The 21,401-nt window shown below is 44.7% G+C and overlaps 1 protein-coding gene across 8 annotated transcripts in view; it reads left to right on the top strand.

Annotated features, from left to right (window-relative positions):
* The window catches only part of LOC147464996 (mitogen-activated protein kinase HOG1-like), a 175,578-nt gene that overhangs the window by 100,216 nt on the left and 53,961 nt on the right, over positions 1-21,401 (top strand). For 6 of the 8 annotated variants that reach the window (XM_086510661.1, XM_086510678.1, XM_086510631.1 and 3 more), the window contains 2 exons: positions 17,818-17,890; positions 17,994-18,095. In XM_086510661.1, coding sequence (XP_086366787.1) covers positions 17,818-17,890; positions 17,994-18,095 — 175 coding nt within the window. The remainder of the gene's footprint in view (positions 1-17,817; positions 17,891-17,993; positions 18,096-21,401) is intronic. The other 2 variants (XM_086510671.1, XM_086510647.1) reach the window with 1 other exon arrangement.

Consider the following 21,401-nt stretch of genomic DNA (forward strand, 5'->3'; position numbering starts at 1 on the left):
CTAGCTGCAGAGTTGCAAGCAATTCTGAAGTTGTGTTCTAAAACAATGCTAGGCCAAGGCAGTGAAGAAGGCGTAGTTCGAACAGTTGATACAAAACGACAAGCAGTTCTGCTGCTGCGTTCTAAAACGTAGGTGAAGTTAGCTGGCCCACTAGGTGTTTCAAAACGTTGTGTGTTGTAGAGGTTGAAGCAGTTTTTGCTCTCTCTCTCTCTCTCTCTCTCTCTCTCTCTCTCTCTCTGTGCATGCTCCATCTCCGTCCTGTCATGCCCTTCCACGGTATCACCCTCCATAGCAGGCTGCACCCAACAGTGGTATCAGAGCATCTAGGTGGTGCTGGGATGGCATCTCAAGACGCCGTCGTTAGCAGGCATAGGCGCTAGCTGCAGAGTTGCAAGCAATTCTGAAGTTGTGTTCTAAAACAATGCTAGGCCAAGGCAGTGAAGAAGGTGTAGTTCGAACAGTTGATACAAAACGACAAGCAGTTCTGCTGCTGCGTTCTAAAACGTAGGTGAAGTTAGCTGGCCCACTAGGTGTTTCAAAACGTTGTGTGTTGTAGAGGTTGAAGCAGTTTTTGCTAGCATTTCAAAATGCCTACTGCTATGCTGTTTTGCAAGCATATTGAAACGCTGCCTCAGGCCTTGGCGGTGATAGTCCCAAGCAAAGGTTGTAGGAGTGGGCAACTTTGGGGTTGCTTGATAAGAAAACTCAGGAACTGTTTGCTGCTAAGTATATTGAGAGTGGTTCCAAGATTGATGCAAACGTTCAAAGGGAGATTATGAACCATCGGTCCTTACAACATCCTAACATCATAAAATTCAAAGAGGTTTTCTTGACCTCCACGCATTTAGCAATTCGGATGGAATATGTGAGTTATTTCCGTGCATCTGCAATGCTTAGCGCTTCTATGAAGATGAGACGAGGTTCTTTTTTGAGCAACTCATTGTAGGAGTGAGCTATTGCCATGATATGAAAATCTTCCATAGTGATGCCGAAGAAGAGCAAAAGGGAGACTCCAAAATCAAAGCTCATTAGGAAAGAAAGCAAGTGATGACTCATTGGACGATTTGTTTCGAGCACTCGATACATCAACACAGATTTTAAAAATTGTTTTTACCTATCCCGTGTCATAGGTTTGTTATGGTTTTGTCTGCTGCCAACACCATCTCTATTTTCTGTCAAAGCCTTGTTTTAGTTTGTCAATTGTCACTTATTGTCGTGTCAAAATTGTACAGGTATAAACACTGCCAAACAAAAAGGTGGTAAGAACCTCCCAAATTGTCTGTTTGGTTAAGTTCTCGTTGTCCCCAGTCTAATTGCTGTCCGAGGGAAGTACTGACACCTTGATGTTGTTGTCGGGGGGGGGTCTACTCATTGTTTTCAAGTGGTTGAGCTCTTCCTTGGATTGCACTGAGCCCATTGTAAGTGGTTTGGGCTTGAGGGGGGGACTTGTTGGGGGTCAAGCCCATGTTATCTTGGTCTAACCGATGGGATTGGTCTCAATTGGTCTTTTTGGAGTTTGCATGGTAAAGGAATGGCTAAGGTTGTGCGTACGTAACTTCACAGGGATTTGTAACACATCGTGCGGCAGAGTGCCAACTTGAAAGAAGCGCTGAAATTCGTTAATCCTAAGGTTGAAGCGAGTGACGTGGCCAACCAAAACGTATGGCAGCAAGTTACTTGCAAGATGGTGAAGCGGCTGCGTATAAGGTGAGTACTTGCAAGCAGGCGAGAAGGTCAGGTCAGCAGATTGTCAGCCAAAACCAAACAGCAAGATCAGGTTACAGATCTTCAGACCTATCAGATTTTCAACAGGCATAGAATTTCCAGTATTGCCTCTCTCTCAGCAGACAGATTTTCAGCTATAGTATGTATGCATAATTGAGGACAACAAAGATATTCACATGGTGCAGGTATCGTGAATAAACCAAAATGGGGCTGAGCCTCTGGATATTTGGCAGATCAAACTGAGTGTCCCGCAGTGGGCTGTGGTAGTACATATACCCGCATTCGGGTTGTGGTTATTACTTCTCCGCCTGGACTCAGCCGAGCGAGAGCGTCGAGCTATACCCGCATCGCCAATGGAGGCCATGAGCGCTTCGCCAGTGGAGCCCATGATCGTTTCGCCAGTATGTAAGCCCCATACGAAGGCAACCTTTGTGCTTACAAACAAGCGGATAACACAAATGGAAAGGGAGATGAAAGAATGGAAAGCAGAGACGGAGGGATGGTGGAAAGAAAAGGCCAACCTTCTTCAAATGTTCCTTAACGAAGGGGCGCAATGGAAGAAGGAGAAAGAGGAATTGCACGCAGAGCTACAAGCACTTAAGGCGGATTCACAAGCACTTAGAGAAGAGGTCACAGCCCTCAAGCGAGAGCTTGCAGATAGAGTAAGTAGTGCACTGGAAGAAGGGGAATTCCAGCCCTCGGTGATAGAGGAGATCAAGGTCATCAAGGAGCAGGTACGGATGATCACTGAGGAGGAGAAACAGAAGGTGGTAAAGACTTCTTCGTGGATGGATGTGATCACGAAGACGCAGAAGAAAGCGGATGAGGCCGAGAAATGGATAGAAGTCGCTAAGAGAGGGAAAGGGAAAGAAACCACATCCGTCCCGACTCCTACAATCATCAACATGACTCTAGAAGAAGATCAGCGAAGGAAAACTAGAGCCTTGCATATAAGAGTAACCGGTCTAAAAGACCGAGATGATGTGGAAGGGGAAGTCGAAGAACTTCTCCGCATGATGGGTAGTGAGGCTACTCATACAAAGGCATAGAGGGTAGGGAAGAAGACACAAGGCAATGGAGAGACTTCAAAAGGGAGAGCTTTAATCATCCGTTTCCCATCCATGGAGGCAAAGAAGGACTTCTTGAAGAAGCGTCCTACACTAAAGAAAACGGGCATATTCCTTGGAGATGACCTCACTCTCACACAGCTTGCGCATATGAGGGAGGTAATGCCAGAGATTCAAGCGGCAAGGGACAAGGGAAAGACGTCCTTCTACAGAGATGGCCGGGTGGTGATTGTAGAGCGGCGCTCCACATGACAGTGCGAGACCTATGGGACCACACTCAAAGTTGCCACCTGTAATTGTAATGGATCTATGCGCCTTGATGTGGGTGCTTTTGAGGATAGTTTACGGGAAGAGACATCGTCTTCTACTCTGAGACACATCAGGCCCCGGGGCAATCTATGCCTCACATTAGTGGATATAGATGGGAGACAGCCTGTAGACAGGAGACACGATCAGAGCACAGAGGGCGGGGCTCAGGAGGAGTGGCAGTGTTATTCACGGAGGAGTTGCAGCCATTGATACATATAGCCTGCAGGGATGAGCAAGCTAGGTACATGTGGGTGAGATTGAGAGCAGAGACATGCTGATATCTTTAGATTGCTATTTGCTACTTTCCCCCGAATACGTCAGTTTATGCACCACCCAGAGGACAGTCCCCCTTCTCTATTTTGGATGATGACATATAGGAGTTCTCTAGAGATGGTGACATCATCATTCTAGGGGATTTCAATGCTAGGACTGCCCATCATCAGCAGACAATATTTTATGATACTTCAGAGGAGATGCTGAGAGAGTTGGATGTTGCAGAGACGGGCCTATTTAGACTATCACAGGATGGCGAATACACTGAGTATGGACGACACTTGATACACACGGGGACTGCACATGGATTGGCCATCTTGATTGGCCTACAGAGATTTCCCGCTGGCGGGGGGTTTTATATGCTTTCCACACGGACATGGAGCCAGCACAGTGGATTATGTCATGGCACAGCCGAGCCTCATCTCTAGTCTCCAGGATCTCAGGTTGGACCCAGACATGTTGGTGTGGCAGTGGACCATGCTCTTGTGTCGTTGACCATCTCTTTTCAGTTTAGTGTAGCACATAGGCTACGGGCAGCAGCCCCTACTCGCTACACCTTCACGTGGGAGACGGACTCTGTATACATAGATGGGATCTACAGACGCTTGTGCACAGAGGAGCCAGGGCGACCTCTGGAGGAGCTTACTACTATACTGACACAGACACTACATGATGCAGCAGCAGAGGCATACCCACATACCTAGCCTGAGTAGAGACGCCATTCGGGGAGCATGCCCCAGAACAGTTGGTATGATGAGGAATGCCGGGACACTAGAGCTAGACTTCAGAGGGAGGTGCTTTTGGGGGACATCACTCACAGACAGCTCACAGATTGACTTCCGACGCCTAGTGCGGCGGAAGAAGAGGGCATTTTTGGCTTGCCTAGAGCAGGATCTATACCATCTATTCTTGAGTTAGGACTCACGTGAGGCATGGCGGCTCTTTCATGAGCACTCCCCCCCCCTGCCATCACTTCTACAGAGGCCTCGGGCCAGTATGCATCATCTCTGTACACAGTTCCTGAGCAGCCCCCCCTTCCCGACCCCCCCGATCCATGCCCACATACATGTGCTTTTTTCACCGCTGAGATGGTGACGAGGCCATTGACAGGATGAGGACTGGGAGAGCATATGATCATGATGGCTTAGTGGCTGAGCATTTCACGCATGCCAGAGATTTACTAGCAGAGCTTCTAGCAGTTATGTTTAACCGTGCCATGTGTGAGGGCTTGCATGATACTTGGAGACTATCTACTATTGTACCTATCTTCAAGCCGGGAGACCCTATGGAGCCTGGGAATTATCGCACTATCATGATTGGACACACATTGGCACGGTTGTACGCATCTATTCTTGAGCAGTAGCTGAATAGATGGGCAGAGAGGGAGGGGATACGCGCAGCCGGGTAGGCAGGTTTCAGGAGGGTTTTTCTACTCTTGACCATATCTTAACACTCAGAGCCATCATTGAGGAGGGCAGATCGTGTGGGAGACGGATCTATTGTAGCTTTGTGGATTTCCACAAAGCATTTGACACAGTGCCCAGAGCTAGATTGATGCGCAGATTACAGCAAATGGGAGTACCCACCACATAGCTGATTTGGGGGGTCATGGAATTATACAGGTCAGTAGTACGGCATGTACGCACCCCAGAGGGTGTATCCACACCGGTTTACTCCACTATTGGGGTGAAGCAGGGCTGCCCGCCCTCTCCTACTCTATTTGGTATGTATGTGGATGAGGTTTCTGACTACATTGAGAGAGATGGTGATAGAGGTGCACAGCTCGCAGGGACATGGATTCCACTATTGTTATATGCTGATGATATTGTGTTGATCTCCGACTCTCCGGAGGGGATGCAACGTCACTTGGATGCTTTGCTTAGGTTTGACTAGGAAAGTGGTTTGTCCGTCAACCTTGGTAAAACCAAGGTCATGGTATTTAATACCACCCCACAGTGGATCAGGAGTTCAGCGCCAGCATTCACATACGGCCAGGAGAAGGTGGAGTATATAGATGCTTATACTTACCTTCGAGTGGTTTTTAGTGGGCCAGCATTTTCATTGAGGAGGGCAGCAGAGACTAGATTGACTAGAGCCCATGCAGCATTGGGTAGATTGGAAAGGATGTGTTCACAGGTTCGGTTTCAGGAGCCTCGGACGAAGCTATGGCTCTTTGACACTTTGGTGGCTTCTGCATTGCTTTATGGAGCTGAGATTTGAGGACCTTCACTGGATCATCACGGGAGGACAAGCCGCAGTGATGGATGGGGGGACATGGAGAAGCCTCTGGTCTCTATGATCTCGCGGCTCATTAGAGCCAAGGCTTCAGTACCACGTGCTATTGTACGAGCAGATCTAGTTGCCTCCCCACTAGTGGTTGAGGTGCTCACCAGATCTGTCTCCTTCATACACCGCATGTGGGAACTTCCCAGAGACAGATATGCACTCCTTGCACTTGAGTCCTCTCGACAGTTAGCCATGCCGGGAGATACAACATGCTGGTATGGGGAGATGACATCATGGTTTCAAGCGCAGGGGTTCAGCATAGACAGATTGCCTCCCTTCCAGTACTCACTGGATGCGCCCTCTCTGACTCTTACACAGTCCGAGATCACCAGGCTCATTCGCCAGGACTTGACTCAGCTAGACACCAAGAGGAGATGGATACAGCCAGCACAGGAGTTGGGCACGAAGATGGCTTTCTACAGAGAGCATCTCCTCCAGCTTACGGAGGATAGTTTTGTGATGAGGCCCAGATACATGGACACCCACTTGTCTCATGGGATACGATGTGCTATTGGCCAGATATGCACATCCTCACACCAGTTGCGGATCAAGACTGGGAGATATAGTGGAGTACCAGCAGAGGCCAGGACATGCCTCCTGTGTGACATCGAGCCTGAGACAGAGTTGCACTACACATGCCACTGCCCCGTCTACTATGAGATACGAGACCGCTTCCATTGCTTGTTTAGAGAGGGCTTTGGACTATTCTCTATAGTCATGCTGTACGAGGATCAGAGATGCCTGGGTTTGTTTTTGCTCCAGCTAAGTAGACACAGAGAGAGCCTGATGAGAGGAGAGGCTAGGCAGTCTCAGAGACAGATTTCTTTAGAGCTGCCACTGGACACCCGGAGAAGTTACTACCACAGCAGAGCTCGTCGCCTCACTCCAGAGGCACACTGATCGATCGAGCGACTGACCTGGGGAGATCCAGACGCCCACGACTGCGGAGGACTACACAGCATCGATGGAGGCTGCATCAGAGGATCCAGATCACTTTGGCTCGACATGCACGACGCCCGGTCAGACTACTTACCATGGAGGAGATGGATGAGATCTGCCAGCAGCGACCGATGCTGGATCTCTTGTGGCCTAGCTATCCCAGCTAGCTGTTTAGCTGCTTAGTTCACACCTAGTAGTTTAGGATTCCATAGTATTTTATTTTTTCATTTTGTCATCTTGTTACTCTGACTTTGTATCAGATCCACCACAATAGTATGCATGATGAATGTAATGTATTGTCACTAGAAAGTCTTGTGGATGAGTACTTTTGAGTTTACAACTTTTTTTTTCCTGTGAAGGCAAGTTTGGGCACATTCTTGGATCACCCTGCATGCATCTACAATAATGTGTATGTATGTAGAGTGCCCAAGTATAACGATAATGTTTTTTTACATGCATCTGCCGTTATTTAACCTACGTCTGCCATTAATTTTTATGTATGTAGAGTGTCGGAGTATAAAGATAATGTTTTTAATGTGTATCTGCCATTAAACTTGCATTCGGACTTGCACAACCTCTATTGCAATTTAATGTTTAATAGAGGTGGCTAAGTAAGTAAGAAAGAAAGATATATAAATGACTCTTAAAGGCCAAAATGACCCATGAGACTAGAACAATGCACAATTGATAATAATGATGATATCTCTCATCAACATCATGGAAAGGGAAGAAGAATTCTAATTAAATCCCTAGCTAAATAGAAAAGAAAGATCTCTTGAAAGACAATGAAGCTGTAGGTTGCATCTGGCAACTCGTAGGAGTAGTCTCTCCTCCACCTAGTCTCTCTGTGAAGGGCTGTCTCAAGGGGAAGAATCCATTGGGTCGCCGTGCAATACTCCTTTGATGACAAACAATGATGGCTTGAACCTACTATTGTGAGGAATCTGTAAGCGAGGTCCTCGTGGTCGTGGATGTCTCTCTCTTGAAATGGCAACGGCCTTTGTTGCAAGAAAACTATTTGTGCTCTCTAGTGTGGGTGCTCCTTAGTGCAATACAGAGAGAAATCTCACTCAACAACACATAGCAAGACAACTGAAAGATTATGGCTGTCACAAACGAGAGCGCATAATAATATAAAATATACTCGGATAAATAGAATTTATCACTTAATACTGAAGCTGGAGAATATAGAGAGAAATAGAGAGAGCGAGATAGATAGAGAGTGAGAAGATCGACACTGTATTTGGACCAAAAGATGGGCTGGTCCCCCCCCCCCCCCCCCCCAATAGTATCTTTATTACTGAGGAGAGTCTATACAAGCACTTGAACCAAACATATTACCACGTTCGTTCTAGAATAAGACTTGATGGTTCCTGGAAGCCTCAGCTTCCTATTCCTAGGGCGAAACCCTATTCCAAGGAACTTCCGTTCCTTATTTCGAATCCTTGAGAATCAAGGTTCTCGCCTCTGGATCTCACCTTCCAAGAATCCCTGCAACTCTCTTCCGACTTTGTTCCCAGAGTACTCTTCTTGCAGAATAGCTCTGCTTTTCTGGACGCAATGTCCTTCCTTGGAATCTCAACTTCAAGATCACAACTCAAGAGTTCACCACTCTCAGATCCGTGGATCTACTCCCAAAGTCGGGTACAAAACCCTTGGGCTGATCTGGCTCTAGTTCCTCAGAGCGCTTTTCTGCTGTAGAGGCTTATGCCTTCCTCTGCTCCTACTCCCTCACGAAGAGGAAGTACACCTGCAAACAAACACTCAGAGGTCATAACATGAAAAACGTTACTTTTGAAGTCTCGATAATCGAAACGCAATTCAATTCTCGAACAACAATTTCCGAGAAGAGTTCTTACAGAGAATCCTCCTTGCCAATCCTACACACAAAGGAGGTTTGCTCTTGGGTTCCTTCTCGTAAATCAGCCCCATCTACGACGTTTATGGGCTGAAAAATAGAGAAAAACAGAAGCTTGTGGCGATGGAAACATGCTCCTTAGGCACTTCGTCGTGATGGAACTCGCCTACTTGGTCTTGGCGCCATCAGGTACATTCGGGGGCCAAGGGCATCACCGGTGGCGGCATCTCCAAGGCTGAAATTGCAGCAGCACCTCCTCCTTGCTAGCACTGGGTTTTTCTATTGTTTGAGAGTGAGAGAGACTTTGCTTTTTATCGCTCCTGGTAGCCGGCAAGAATAGGGGCATCTTTCAACAAAAATAAAGCAGGTTGGGGGGCGCCTAGGGCTGAAGAGAGAGATCGCTTTTTGGCTCTGCCAGAATAGGGAGAGAAAGGGGGCGCTGCTGTTTTTTATAATAGATGGCTGCCCACTTATTAAGTGGGCGGCCGGCCCGTCTTTTAAAAATGGTGTGAACCTGCTAAAAAACTGAGTGAAACCATATAAGCTGAAAACAATGCTTACACTGCACTTCCCAGGCATCCCGGGATGCAACCACATGCACAAATGCAATGCAGACATAGACTTCCTCACGGGAAAGCATGTGCTTTCTCGAAAATCAACCTGCTTTCTCAGAAAGCAACTATTATTATCTCAAAGTTTCCTCTCAACCCATCTTCATTCAAGTGCTTGCTCATCCTTCTGCATAATTCTAACACAGTTCAGAATTTCTTCCCGACTATGGAATATTCCCTTTTCAATACCCTGCCACCCACCATGTGACACATCAAGAATACCCATCACCTAGTCCTTTCCTACCGAACTTACGATACAATCTCCTTTGCGATGCTCTATGTCACCCATCCTATGACGCATCAGAGATGTCCATTCCCGTACGGTCAAATACTTCTTCCCGACCTCCCTGTTCCTATATACATGTGGTAGTGATGTGTGTGAGCACAGTTAGGACCGCCGGGGCATTTTTTTCTCACTAGGAGGGTTTTCACCTGTCTATTGTATATGCGTCCATCACTCTAGGGCTATCTTATCTTTCCATTGCACACTAAGTAATATACTCTTGGTTGTGTGCGTTGAGCGTCCTTTGTCTTCTCCAAGCTGTGTGCATTTACCTATAACCCTAATTCCAACAATTGGTATCATAGCAGGTTGCATCCTCCCGGGCTTAGTCGTCAACGTCGCCAGCACGTCCCTGCTCACTTTCTCAGATTTCTTTGAGCTTTGGTTAGCGTCAACACGTCGACAAATTGTAAGGGTAAGCTTGAAGAGCTTGGTCTGCTCAAAATTTCCGTTTGGGCTCATTTTAGTCTCCGTTTCCACTACAGGTGGTACTGCATAGGCTATTTTGTCATTTTGTGCAAAATTTTTGCTAGTTCCGTTTTTTGTATAATAGGTCTCTTACAATCTTCTATGATTTGTGCTATATAGCACGTGTTGTTCCCGCTCCGTTTTTCCTCTTTTTGGGCAGTTTTCACATGGTGGATGCATTCGCCATGGCTAACAACAACACATATGTGTTCAAGATATTTTTTGTTGAGGACACATTGGATGGGGACAATTACCCTATGTGGGCTTACATGATGCAACATGTCCTTGTGTCAAAGGGCTTTTGTAACATTGTGCAGGGCATTGATGTACGCCTTGGTTCTGTAGATACATGTGATGTTGAGGATGCTGCAGGTTTTGCTGGCAGGATTGCTGTTGTTAGGACTGTTTTGCCTACGGTTGAGCAAGCTCGTTGGGATGTGAGAGATGGACACTATTACTCCTAACATTCGTTCAGTAAAATCTGCAAAGCAGGCTAGCTTGTCTTTATGCAAGTCGCAATGAGGCTAAAATTGCATTGCTACGTAAAGAGCTAAAGTCGAAGATTATGTATGAGGAAGATGAAATAGACACTTACTTGCTGGTGTCAAGGATATAAATGAGCAACTTATTTCTGCAGGTGAAATCTTTTCTGACAGATCCCTTGTGCAGAGTGTTCTTGATGCTTTGCCAGATTTCTACCAAACTTTTGCCAGTATTTGGAAATTTATGACCTAAGGAAATCCAGAAGTTGTCAAGTTTGATGCATTATGCCCGTTGCTGTTGCAAGAGTCACTTTCCAAAAAAAACAGGGCTAAATAGCGTATAGTTGAATATGCCTTTATTGTTGCTCAAAGAAAAGGTGGTTATAGCAATATAGCCACTTCTCATGGTTCTTTGGCAAGTGGCAAATCACCTGTTTCCAATGCTTTTGTTGGCAATACCTCATTTGGGAATTCTGATGAAAAGCGCAAAAAGAAGATGCGTTGCCATTATTGTAAAGCTAATGATCACTCGATCAAGCAGTGTACAAAATTGAAGGCTAAAGAGGCTAAGAAGAAAGAGGCTGGTTCCACTACACATATTGTTGAGTCTTTTGTGAAAGGAGATTGTGCTGTTGATGTTGATGTAGAATGGTCTTTTAGTGCAGAGTGCACTTATGATCCTTCTGTCTATGATGCATGTATATCAGTGGCTGCAAATGCTCATGTGTGGTACATTGACAGTGGTGCCACAAAGCACATTACGTCTCATTGCGACTTGTTTACCTCTCTCGAGGATGTTCCTAACGGGAATACAGTCACTTGTGCAAACAATGCCTTTTATCCTGTTAAGGGAATTGGAAAGATTGTGCTTACTGCTGAAAATGGCTGTTCTTTCACACTTGTTGATGCATTGTATATACCTTGGATCAAGAAGAATCTTTTGTCTATACCTGCACTTGCTAGACTTGGTCTTGTAGTCAAATTTGTGGATGACAGAAGTACAGTAGATGATCTCAGTTTCGGTGATGAAATTGTTGCATATGGCATTTTAAGCCATGGACTGTATAAGGTCACTTTGTATGACAAGTGTGGGCAGAATTTTGCAAATGCAATTGTGGATTCAAAGGCTGTTTGAGATGAAAAACTTTGGCATGCACATTTTGGCCTTCTGAATTTTGCCAGTTTGCTGTGTTTGCAGAAATTTGCTATGGTTCTTCTTGAAGCACCTCTCAAACATGTTTGTGAAGGTTGTCTTTTGGGTAAGATGCAGCGTTTAGCATGGTTGGCCATTCTCATTTTCACATTGGACTTGGCTACCACCTTGACCCTGGTCTCCTTCATGGCTGGATGGTTCAGTTAGGGCCACATGTAGTTTGCAGCTTGTGCATAGTGATGTTTGTGGGCCCATGCAAACTCCGTTCTTGGGAAATTACATTTTCTTCGTGACTTTCATTGATGATTACTCCAGGAAGTCCGAAGTGTTTATATGCTTCAAACAATTTCTGGCTATGGTTGAAAATGTCTCAAAATGTTCAATGGGCACCCTTCGTTCATATCAAGGGGGGGAGTACAGGTCTCATGAATTTAATGAATTTTTGGCTAATTGTGAGATAAAACACTAATTTACAGTGCTGTATACGTCTCAACAAAATGGTGTTTCTGAGAGGAAAAACATGTCACTTACGGAAATGGCACGATGTATGGTCAAAACTCAAGCTTTGCCGCATTTGTTTTGGCTTGAGGCCATCACGTGTGCCACTTATGTACTTAACAGGTGTCCTACAAAAGCTTTGCAGTCGATGACTCCATACGAAGCATGGCATAATAGAATGTCTACTATTGAGCACATGCGCGTTTTTGGTTGTTTGGCTTCTGCTTTGGTGCCACAAACGTAGTGCAAAAGATTGGATGATAAGGCTGTGAAATGTATTTTTGTTGGTGATAGTACTGAAAGCAAAGGTTACATGTTGTACCATACGCAAACAAAGTGTATCTTGGTTTCACAGGATGTTGTGTCTTTGGAAGATTTTGTTCAGCCCTTACTGTCATGGACTAGAGACATTAATGTGAGCTCACAGGACATTTATTAGAGTTTGTTGCCTCTTTCAGTGGTGAAAGTTCGAATGTAAATTCTAGTGAGACAAATGTACAGCCTATGGGGGTTTTTGAAAATGTTACTGATGTAGATGTACATGATGTACTTGATGAGGAAAGGGCTGAGAATGAGCAGGCTAGAGGTATGCCAAAAGGGCTGGTGCATACTTTGCGTGACAGTAAATTGGATGCACCTTTGTCTAGTCGTACTCGTTCAGGTTCGCACCATGCATCTTATGCTTCAGATTGTTATGCTTTGGCTGAGTTTAGCTTATGTGATGTTGAGGAACCTTTGTCTTTTGATGAAGCACACAATTCAGAAAATTGGATGGCTGCCATGCAATCTAAATATGATGCACTTATCAAAAATGACACATGGACATTATGTGATTTGCCTCCTGGCAAAAAGGCCATTGGTATGAAGTGGGTTTACAAGTTGAAACGGAAGCCGGACAGTGAGATTGATCGCTATAAGGCTCGACTTGTTGCAAAGGGTTATGCACAACAAAAAGGCATAGATTATGAAGAGACTTTTTCTCTCACTTGTCCTATGACCATTGTGCATTTTCTATGTGCATTGGCAGCTCATTTTGGTTGGGATATACATTAGTCAGACATTGTTACTGCTTTCTTGAATGATGACATATTTGAGGAAGTTTATATAACGCAGCCTTGCGGTTTTGTCAAGAAAGGACAAGAGGATAAAGTGTGCAGGTGTAAAACAGCTTTGTATGGCTTGAAGCAATCTCCTCGTGCTTGGTATGAGAAAGCTGATACTCATTTGGTCAAAAGAGGCTTTCGTAACAGTCTAACAGAAAGCACATTGTATGTAAAGCGTGAGGGTGATATACTTCTCATTGTCGTTCTCTATGTGGATAATTTGCTGATCACTGGACCAAATGAGAGACATATTGTTGAATTTAAGGATGATTTGAATGCTACTTTCAAGATGAAAGATTTGGGCCTGTTGCATCATTACTTGGGTATACAATTTAAGCAGTGTGATGGTGGTATTTCCTTGTGTTAGACAAGCTACATAGAGACATTTCTATGTAAGTTTGGACTTGAGGATTGCAAACCTATTGCCTCTCCCATGGAAACAGGTTTTAAATTGAGTCTTCATGATGCTGGTGATCCTGCCGATGTCACTCTTTACCAAACTGATGTTGGATGGCTTATTTATGTATGCAATACAAAGCCGGATATTCAGTTTGCAATCTCATAGGTCAATAGATTTATGCATAGCCCAAGGTCTAAGCATTGACAGGTTGTCAAGAGGCTTTTTCGCTACTTGAGTGACACTTTACATCTTGTTTTATCCCATGGGGGGATCATTGCCGCCAAATTTACATGCTTTTTTGGACTCAAATTGGGCTGGTTGTTTTGACACACGAGTGTCCACAAGTGGTTTTTGTTTCATGCTCGGCAGTTCATGTATCTCATGCAATTAGAGTGCATTGGTAGTTGCAAGGAACCTAGTTTTTCATGCTCGCACAAAGCACATTGAGGTGCATTACCACTATGTCAGGGAGAGGCTCTCAGCAGGAGAGGTCAGCTTGGCTTATGTGCCAACATAGGACAACCTTACAGACCTTTTCACAAAGGCATTGTCTCGTGAGAAGTTCGAAGCTTTCCGCAAAGCTTTGGGCTTACTGCCCTTTGTGGATTGATCATGTCCTCACAGGGCATGGCACTTCCTTATACTCTATGTGCCAGCTCTCGTTGACCACATCACTCCCGGGGATATTTGTTACTATATACATGTGGTAGTGACGTGTGTGAACACACTTAGGACCGCCGGGGCATTTTTTCCCTTACTAGGAGGTTTTTCCCCCGCTGCATTGTATATACGCCCATCACTCTAGGGCTATCTTATCTTTCCATTGCACACTAAGTAATATACTCTCGGTGTGTTTTTTAAGTTTGCTTGTTCCATTTTTCTCTATAGTGTTTTCATTCTGTTGGAGTAAGGTTTCATGGATATTGCACTGAGGACGATACACTTTCCCTACTGAAGGTGCTCTCATTTTTGGCACACCCGGTGGGACCTCAACTAAAGTCTCACTCCACTAAGCATACATGGTCAAGGAACTAGTTGATCCAGTCCCTTGCCTGGTCTAGTCTGCTGATTTGGTCCAGCTTGGTCTAGTCCACCTTCTCTCTCGTCTAGCTTGGTCTAGTTGTTCTAGTCTCTCGTCCCTGTTTAGCTGGAGTGGTCTAGCCGTGTCTAGCTTGATCTAGTTGAGTTTGGTCCAGTGTCTCTAATCCAGCAAGTTCAAGGGTCTTCGTGCCCAGAGCTTGGGTGGGTCTGTTGCTACTGCATGACGGATACGAGACAGTCTGAAGATTGAACGAGCCCCCTAAGGAGTCCTTTGCAGTACTACCACAGGAAACGTCGGCCTTCATTCCGAGTAGAATTCCTCCATCCCCACTACCGCTATCCTCTTAGGCATCTCCCTCAACCAACTACTCATCACCCAGGTCACCTTCCCCAATACACTTTTCACCAACAATGTTACAGTAGGCTCCTGAGCAGGCAACAATGGAGGAGCTGACAAGGAGTCTAGCTAAGGTGAACATAAAGTTTCCGAATTTCAAAGTACTTTCCATAGAGGATGCAGACGACCATGGTAGGAGATTTTTATCCCTCTGCAAGGGTCATGGCCTCAACCGAAAGGACGCCGACCTAGTGCTCTTCCAATCAACCTTGGATAGCTGAACAGATAAATGGTACTGTGAGTTTGTTGAGAACCACTTTACAACTTGGGCCACTATAAGGAAACAGTTTTGTAAAGCTTTCAAACCACGTGATTTTCAAGAGAAAGTCTCGGATGAGTTGGAAAACTTGGTGCTCCGACTCGATGAGACATTTGCAGAACTCATGACGAGAACAAGTCTCTAGTTGCTAAGCTTGCCCAGCAACCAGCTAATTCATGGTCAAGAAGTGGGTGGAGAAGGCTCTCCTCAAGACGTCTCTATAGAAGCTATGGGAGACTCTTCGACCTGAAGCCACTCTCGAGGAGTTTCTTGGTGCCGCTATGAGGATAAAGGGAGCAAGGCAATTATTCAAGGACCCCCCTCAGGCAGAGCCCACCTCAGTCCTCATGGAAAGTGCCTCTGACCCCTTGATTTTTTTACGTAGGGCACTCGAAGCACTAAAATTACAAAATGAGCTCTTCAGGAGGAGAGTTCCGTCTCTGTTTGATAGGACAAGTCCCCACATCAAGAAGCTTTGGACAAAATCAAGAGAGTGCTAGAAGAGCTTCGGGCTCAATAGGAGTCTAAGTCTTGGTCTGGTGTACCTCATGTCCCTCTCCATATCATCCTCCACACGAATGCACCCTCGGGCTTATTGCCACCTCTGTCAAAAAACTGGACATGAAGACACGGATTGCTACTACCAAAAGGGATTGCGGCAAGTACAACAAAACCTTGCCTCTACTCTTCAACAAGGGTTGGCACTTGCATCCAACATGGTTCTCCCTATGGCCATCCAAACTACATGCCACCTTTGCTGACCACACCTCCTATGCAAACACTTTTCCATCTCAGAGCTTTTATCATGCTAATTCTCCCTCCGCCCCTCAGAGCTTCTACACCTTAGTCTTCACCTCATAGAGCAGGAGCAGAGACCACCTCGTCCCCTGATTCGCCCATCTAGTCGGCCCATTTTGTGCTACAGATGCGGGGAATATGGGCATTACCAAAGCAAACGCCCACTGCTAGACGGGTCTCCTTGCTGTAACTGCCTTGAGGCTGAGGATCAATACAGTAAGAATTTTCGTCCTTGCTTGTTTATTTGTCTTTATTCCAGGAGTGGCTTATTTTTTGTAGGGGCTTGATGTAGTTATACTGCATGGAAAATTATATGTTACGTAATTATGTAGCACCCCTGTCAGGCTGTTCGTAAACTCTTCTAGCGGGCCCTCAAGATCTAGTGTGTTCAAACCATCAAAGAACGCATCATAGTATACGCGAAAAATCTCTTGTACAAAGTGATGTTTAGAGGAGAACGGGCCAGGCAAAGACAATATTTGTCTGATCCCTACATGCTACAATACAGTGTAAATATGCATGTTTTTCAGCAACACCAATTACCTGGTCAGAGATTGTGAAATTTTGTGCATTATGTATAAATACAAGCAAGGCTATAAGGTAGTCCACGGTAATAGGAGCTCTTGCCATGTAACATGTGATTGAATTAGATTCTGGCCATTGTGTCATCCCCTTGTAGATAAGCAGTCCATTCACACTTCTCAAAGCTATGAGATGTTTCCCATGATTTTGTGTATCATCCATATCGTGGATGTCCTTTCCCATAGGAAGAGGAGGAAAAAAGCATGAAAGGAAGAGGCTCTGAGGGTGGTTTTCTCAGAGGTGTAAGACCACGTTAAATTTTTGTTTCCTCTTCTATGGTTCACTGTTCGACATCCACAAACCTATGGAGGTGGATTTATGGGGCATGAATCAGGATTTTGCTATTGGTAGCAGCTTTGAACGGATTTTTGGCCTATGAAAATCACTTTCAACCAATTACTGAAGCTGTTAAAGGAAAGGGCTTCTTTAGAGCTCGAAAACCTTCTATACTTAAATAGAAACCTTAGCCTTGAAGCAAGGCAGTTCCATTGAAGGCTACAAGGCTGTGCGTGCACTGTTCTCTTGCTGGTTTTTATTTCAGCAATAGATTTTGGCTACTTGCTTTCGTCAGGTACATACCTTTTGTAATTTTTCTCACAGATTTCTAATAGAATGACTACCCTTTGCAGAGGAAGGCTTGCCCATTTTGTATCACATCTCTCAACTGATATGTCTGTGCTGTTACCATTCAAGTGTGGAGCCCCTCTTTGAGCTCATTTGATGAACTTGCAAGTGCTCCCTCTCCTTAGAATTACTGTAATCATGCAAGAAGTGGCATTGGCTGCTGCTTGTTAAAAACTCCCCTGGGTGCTTGATATATTCATTCCTTGGGTGCTTTGAATGGCTTAGAAGATCTTCTGCTTAGCACTTTGACATTTGGCTTTTATATTTACTCTCATTCTTTACTTCTTTGGGTGATTGTACTTTGTGATGAGACATCAACTATCTGGATGTAGGTACTAGTTACCTTGATTGCATAATGCATACGTCAACCATTTTTTTTATTATAGAGGACAATTTGGATACGCTATTCAATATTATATACTAAAGCATTTCAAGGATGGAAATAGTCATTTGATGAAAACTTTCCAGATTATAACATGTCAGTCGTGCAATACAAGGCTGATTGTTAACCAAGCAGTCCAAGTTTCAATACGTGCAAATAATTTTACATTTAAAATGAAGTTTTGAATGCTGTAAACCATGCTTCTTCACGTTGAATAGAATCACTTGTTTTAATACATTCAAAAGATGCATTTGAGAGAGATTAATGTTGGGATCTCAGCAGTGAAGATCCTGTAACCCCAAGGGAAGGAGAGCGTTACGCAGATGATGGTCCATCTCTCTTGACTAATCAAGTACTGCAGAATTTTTTTTGAGATGCTTCAAGCAAATTTGTTGTGTGTAGATTAGGTTGTGTGCACCATAGCAAGGTGCTGACAAAAGGATGTTTTGTGGCAGTTGAACATCATTTTTGATGTGATTGGCACACCCTGTTGGAAGGATATTGAAAGTGTACCTGGTGCAAATTGGCGGAACTATCTCAAGCGCTTATCTGGAAGAGTAATTGTTTTCCTTCAACTCTGAATGCATGGCACACCAAAGATTTTTCTTTTTCTTTTCAATTTTTTAGTGGTACAAACTTGAGAACATCTTTCTATCAAAGTTAGGTTAGATCGCTAACCTTTGAACAATGTTACCTTCGTCTTGAGTACCCACTAGCAACCTAATTGCTTCCTTTCTTTTGGGAGGGATGGAAATGGAGCACCATTTCTATATGGTAGTCTTTCACTGTACAGCCTCTTCTGAAACAAACGGTTATACGTTATGAACATTCCTATCTTCACGGTGCTCTTTATGAACTATCTTCACGGTGGGGAAGAAATCTCTTTTTCTTTACATCACTATTTCAGCTTGCCATATGACTTTCTCAGATTTGCATGCGGAATTTGCTACTTTCATGTCCCTCATAGGCTGCCCATGCTCCACTGAAACCTTGGTTGTTTAGAGCAGGAATATCAAACTTGAGCATCTACTGAGCCACTAGACTCACCATCTTATGACCACATTTCCTTGATAACATGTTCTAGAGTGGTGCAATTGCTCTCATTTGTCGTACCCTGCAGCGAGTCCTTGGGACGGGCAACTTCCTCTGCACCAGACAGTCATATATGATTTGTTACCCTGCTGCTCCTCTTACTGATTACCATAGGCCACATCTCACAATCTCCATTTTTAGATGGCTTCTCACTAGAATAGTTGTTGACGGATAAATTTCATGCTGGTCCTCAGTCTGTAGCACAGTTTACTGTCACCTTGGCAGACAATAGAACACTGTACCCTACAGGCATTGTAGAGCAAGTACCTCTGCAGGTTCAAGACTACATGTCACAAGTCTAACACCACTGAGCTGGTAATTCTTTCCATTATTTTTTGGATGAAATGAAGACCATGAAGAAGCTCGAAGATGAAACACTTTCACTCGTATCAAATTGCCTCCCTATAGCTCTAAATTCATAGTAGTTTACCGCACACAACTCTTTTAGTGTATATATCTCATAAGACCCTTAGCAAATAAGAGCTTAATGATTTAATATTTACCTCAAGGTTACAAAGATAAGCCAATAAAGCTTATGTTTGTAACCTTGAGGTGAATATATTAAAGGCTAAGTGTTTCGTGTATGCCCAACTCCGGTCTAGTAGGTAGTGTCTCCTCTCTGTCGTGGTATTGCTGAGTAGGGGCTCCAAAGAAATCCGTTATTTACCTCTGTGTAGACCCTCTCTCAATGGGGTGTCCACCTCTAAGGAGAGTCGATGAAAGACTTTCTAGCTAGTCAGCAGTGTCGAGATCAACTCGTTGACAAAGTGACTGCTGCGATCACTGGGCAAGCACAGAGCACTAACAAGGTTCTCATCGCACTCCTCCGGAAAGAATGCCATTTGCATCCAGCGTCATGGGCTCAGGCAATCCTCGGCACTCTCTAGGTATATTGTTCTTCTCTCAAAGCAACGACTACTTACACCCCTTTTCAGCTAGCCTAAACCATTGCCCCTTTCGAATACAACTCAGGCTCTCCTAGGGTAGGCAGTTTTCATGTTGATTGTGGTGTGGAGTCTGTCCATATTTCTCGTCTTTCCATGCTTGAAGAAAGTAGATTGTTGCTCTCCTAGCAGAGCAACTCTATCGCGAAGCGTGGCATGATCTTCATCTTCGCACTCCGAAAATCGTGCAAGGGTCCTTGTTGCTGCTCGATCAGCTGCGCTATCACAAAAAGCAAAGAAGCTGGTCCTTGCCTGGCAAGGGCCATACAGAGTGCAAGAAAATTTACCGCAGGGGGTGGTGCAATTAGCCACTCTAGACGGTGTTCCTTTGCCGCTTGTAAATGGCTCTAGAGTAAAGTGCTACTATCACTCAAACTGAGGCATCTGTCAATATATTAAGCTATTCTCTCCCTAGAATCTACATATTCCCATCCTCTCCTTTCTTCTCCTTCAGCTAATCATTGTCCCTCTTTTCATAACCAAGACTTCCTATCTTCGCTTTCATCTATGCTTTAGTATGATTTGATTCAGCGCAACTTCATTTTTGTCCTATCTGATTTCCACTGCTCGGTTGATAATGTCAGTTGGTTTACAAAAATCTTGTATTTACCTTTCGCTTTTCCTACACAATCCTCCTTAACCATCGGATTGTGTGAGCCATTCAACCTTCCTATTTCGTGTGTTTCATTTTCACTCTTCCTAATTTTTATCTATAGCAGCTAGATTGTGACTGACTACCTCTGCACACAGTCAGCTTCGTTTTGGTGATTAGTTCTTCAAACCTCCAATTCCAATTTCCCTTGTCCCTTTCCTCTGACCTTGCTGTATGAACATATTTTCCTCTTTTTACTCTTGAGAAGTGAATAATTTCTACAACTATCACCACCTCTACCCATTGCACTCACCCCTCGCCCCTAACCTGTGTTGGCTGATTTTCAGCGCCAGCTATTGAGCCAGTTGCTTTTGAGTTTGAAGTTTTTACTGTAACTGCCTTTAATGGCCAAGGGCCTTTAAATATGAGACTAGGGCTCATTCTCTGGCACTCTTCTGGGAGAAGGTGCACAGCGTGGAGTACCGGCTTGTATTGTGTTGATGCAATATAAAGAAATACCAAAAGGGGCGGCAAGGTTTGGGGCCAATACTCTCTGGGGTAAAATTTTTCCACTGTGTAGCGTGTCGTCTCTCTCTTTTAGTTTAGTTGAAGTGCTAAAAGTCTGTTCATTCTGTTCTTTTCTATTGGCACACGGTGCCTGTCTTGTGACAGTGGTATCAGAGCATTAGGCGTGTGCTTTTCTATAAGCATACCGATCCTACAAAAGAGCAGACAGAGCAAACTAGAGGCTACTAGAATTTTATTTGAAGTATCTTCGGATCGTGACCCCAAACTTATTAGCCACTCCCACCCTTACTTCATCGCACATCGGGCGCGCTCCCGTCTTCACCGCTCTGTCTTACAGGACATAAGCCATAAAGAACCCAAGACATGGCGTTCATGGATTCAGCAGAATATTTGCAATTTCTTCTCGACAAGCTTCCCGACATTCTTTCGCGGCATCCTCAACAGAATCTTCCGATGGTGCAAAGTTTTCAACAATTTTTGAACTACATGTTACCCCCTTTGATGCCCAAGGTGGTACCTCCTGCTCAGGCACCAAAAAGTACGAGAATTTCCTGTTGAGATGTCGAGCTCTACATCTTGATCCGGCATCCACTACGGGTCTTGGCCGCTTACGGCATTTACTCACTGGCACGTTAGGTGACCAACATGGAGGATCTTTGCCAGTGATTCTACGGCTGGACTACGCTTATAGTGCCAGCCTAGTATGC

The sequence above is a fragment of the Adiantum capillus-veneris genome, chromosome 1 (assembly GCF_014529385.1).
Source record: "Adiantum capillus-veneris isolate H3 chromosome 1, ASM1452938v2, whole genome shotgun sequence".
In the NCBI taxonomy this organism is placed as follows: domain Eukaryota; kingdom Viridiplantae; phylum Streptophyta; class Polypodiopsida; order Polypodiales; family Pteridaceae; genus Adiantum; species Adiantum capillus-veneris.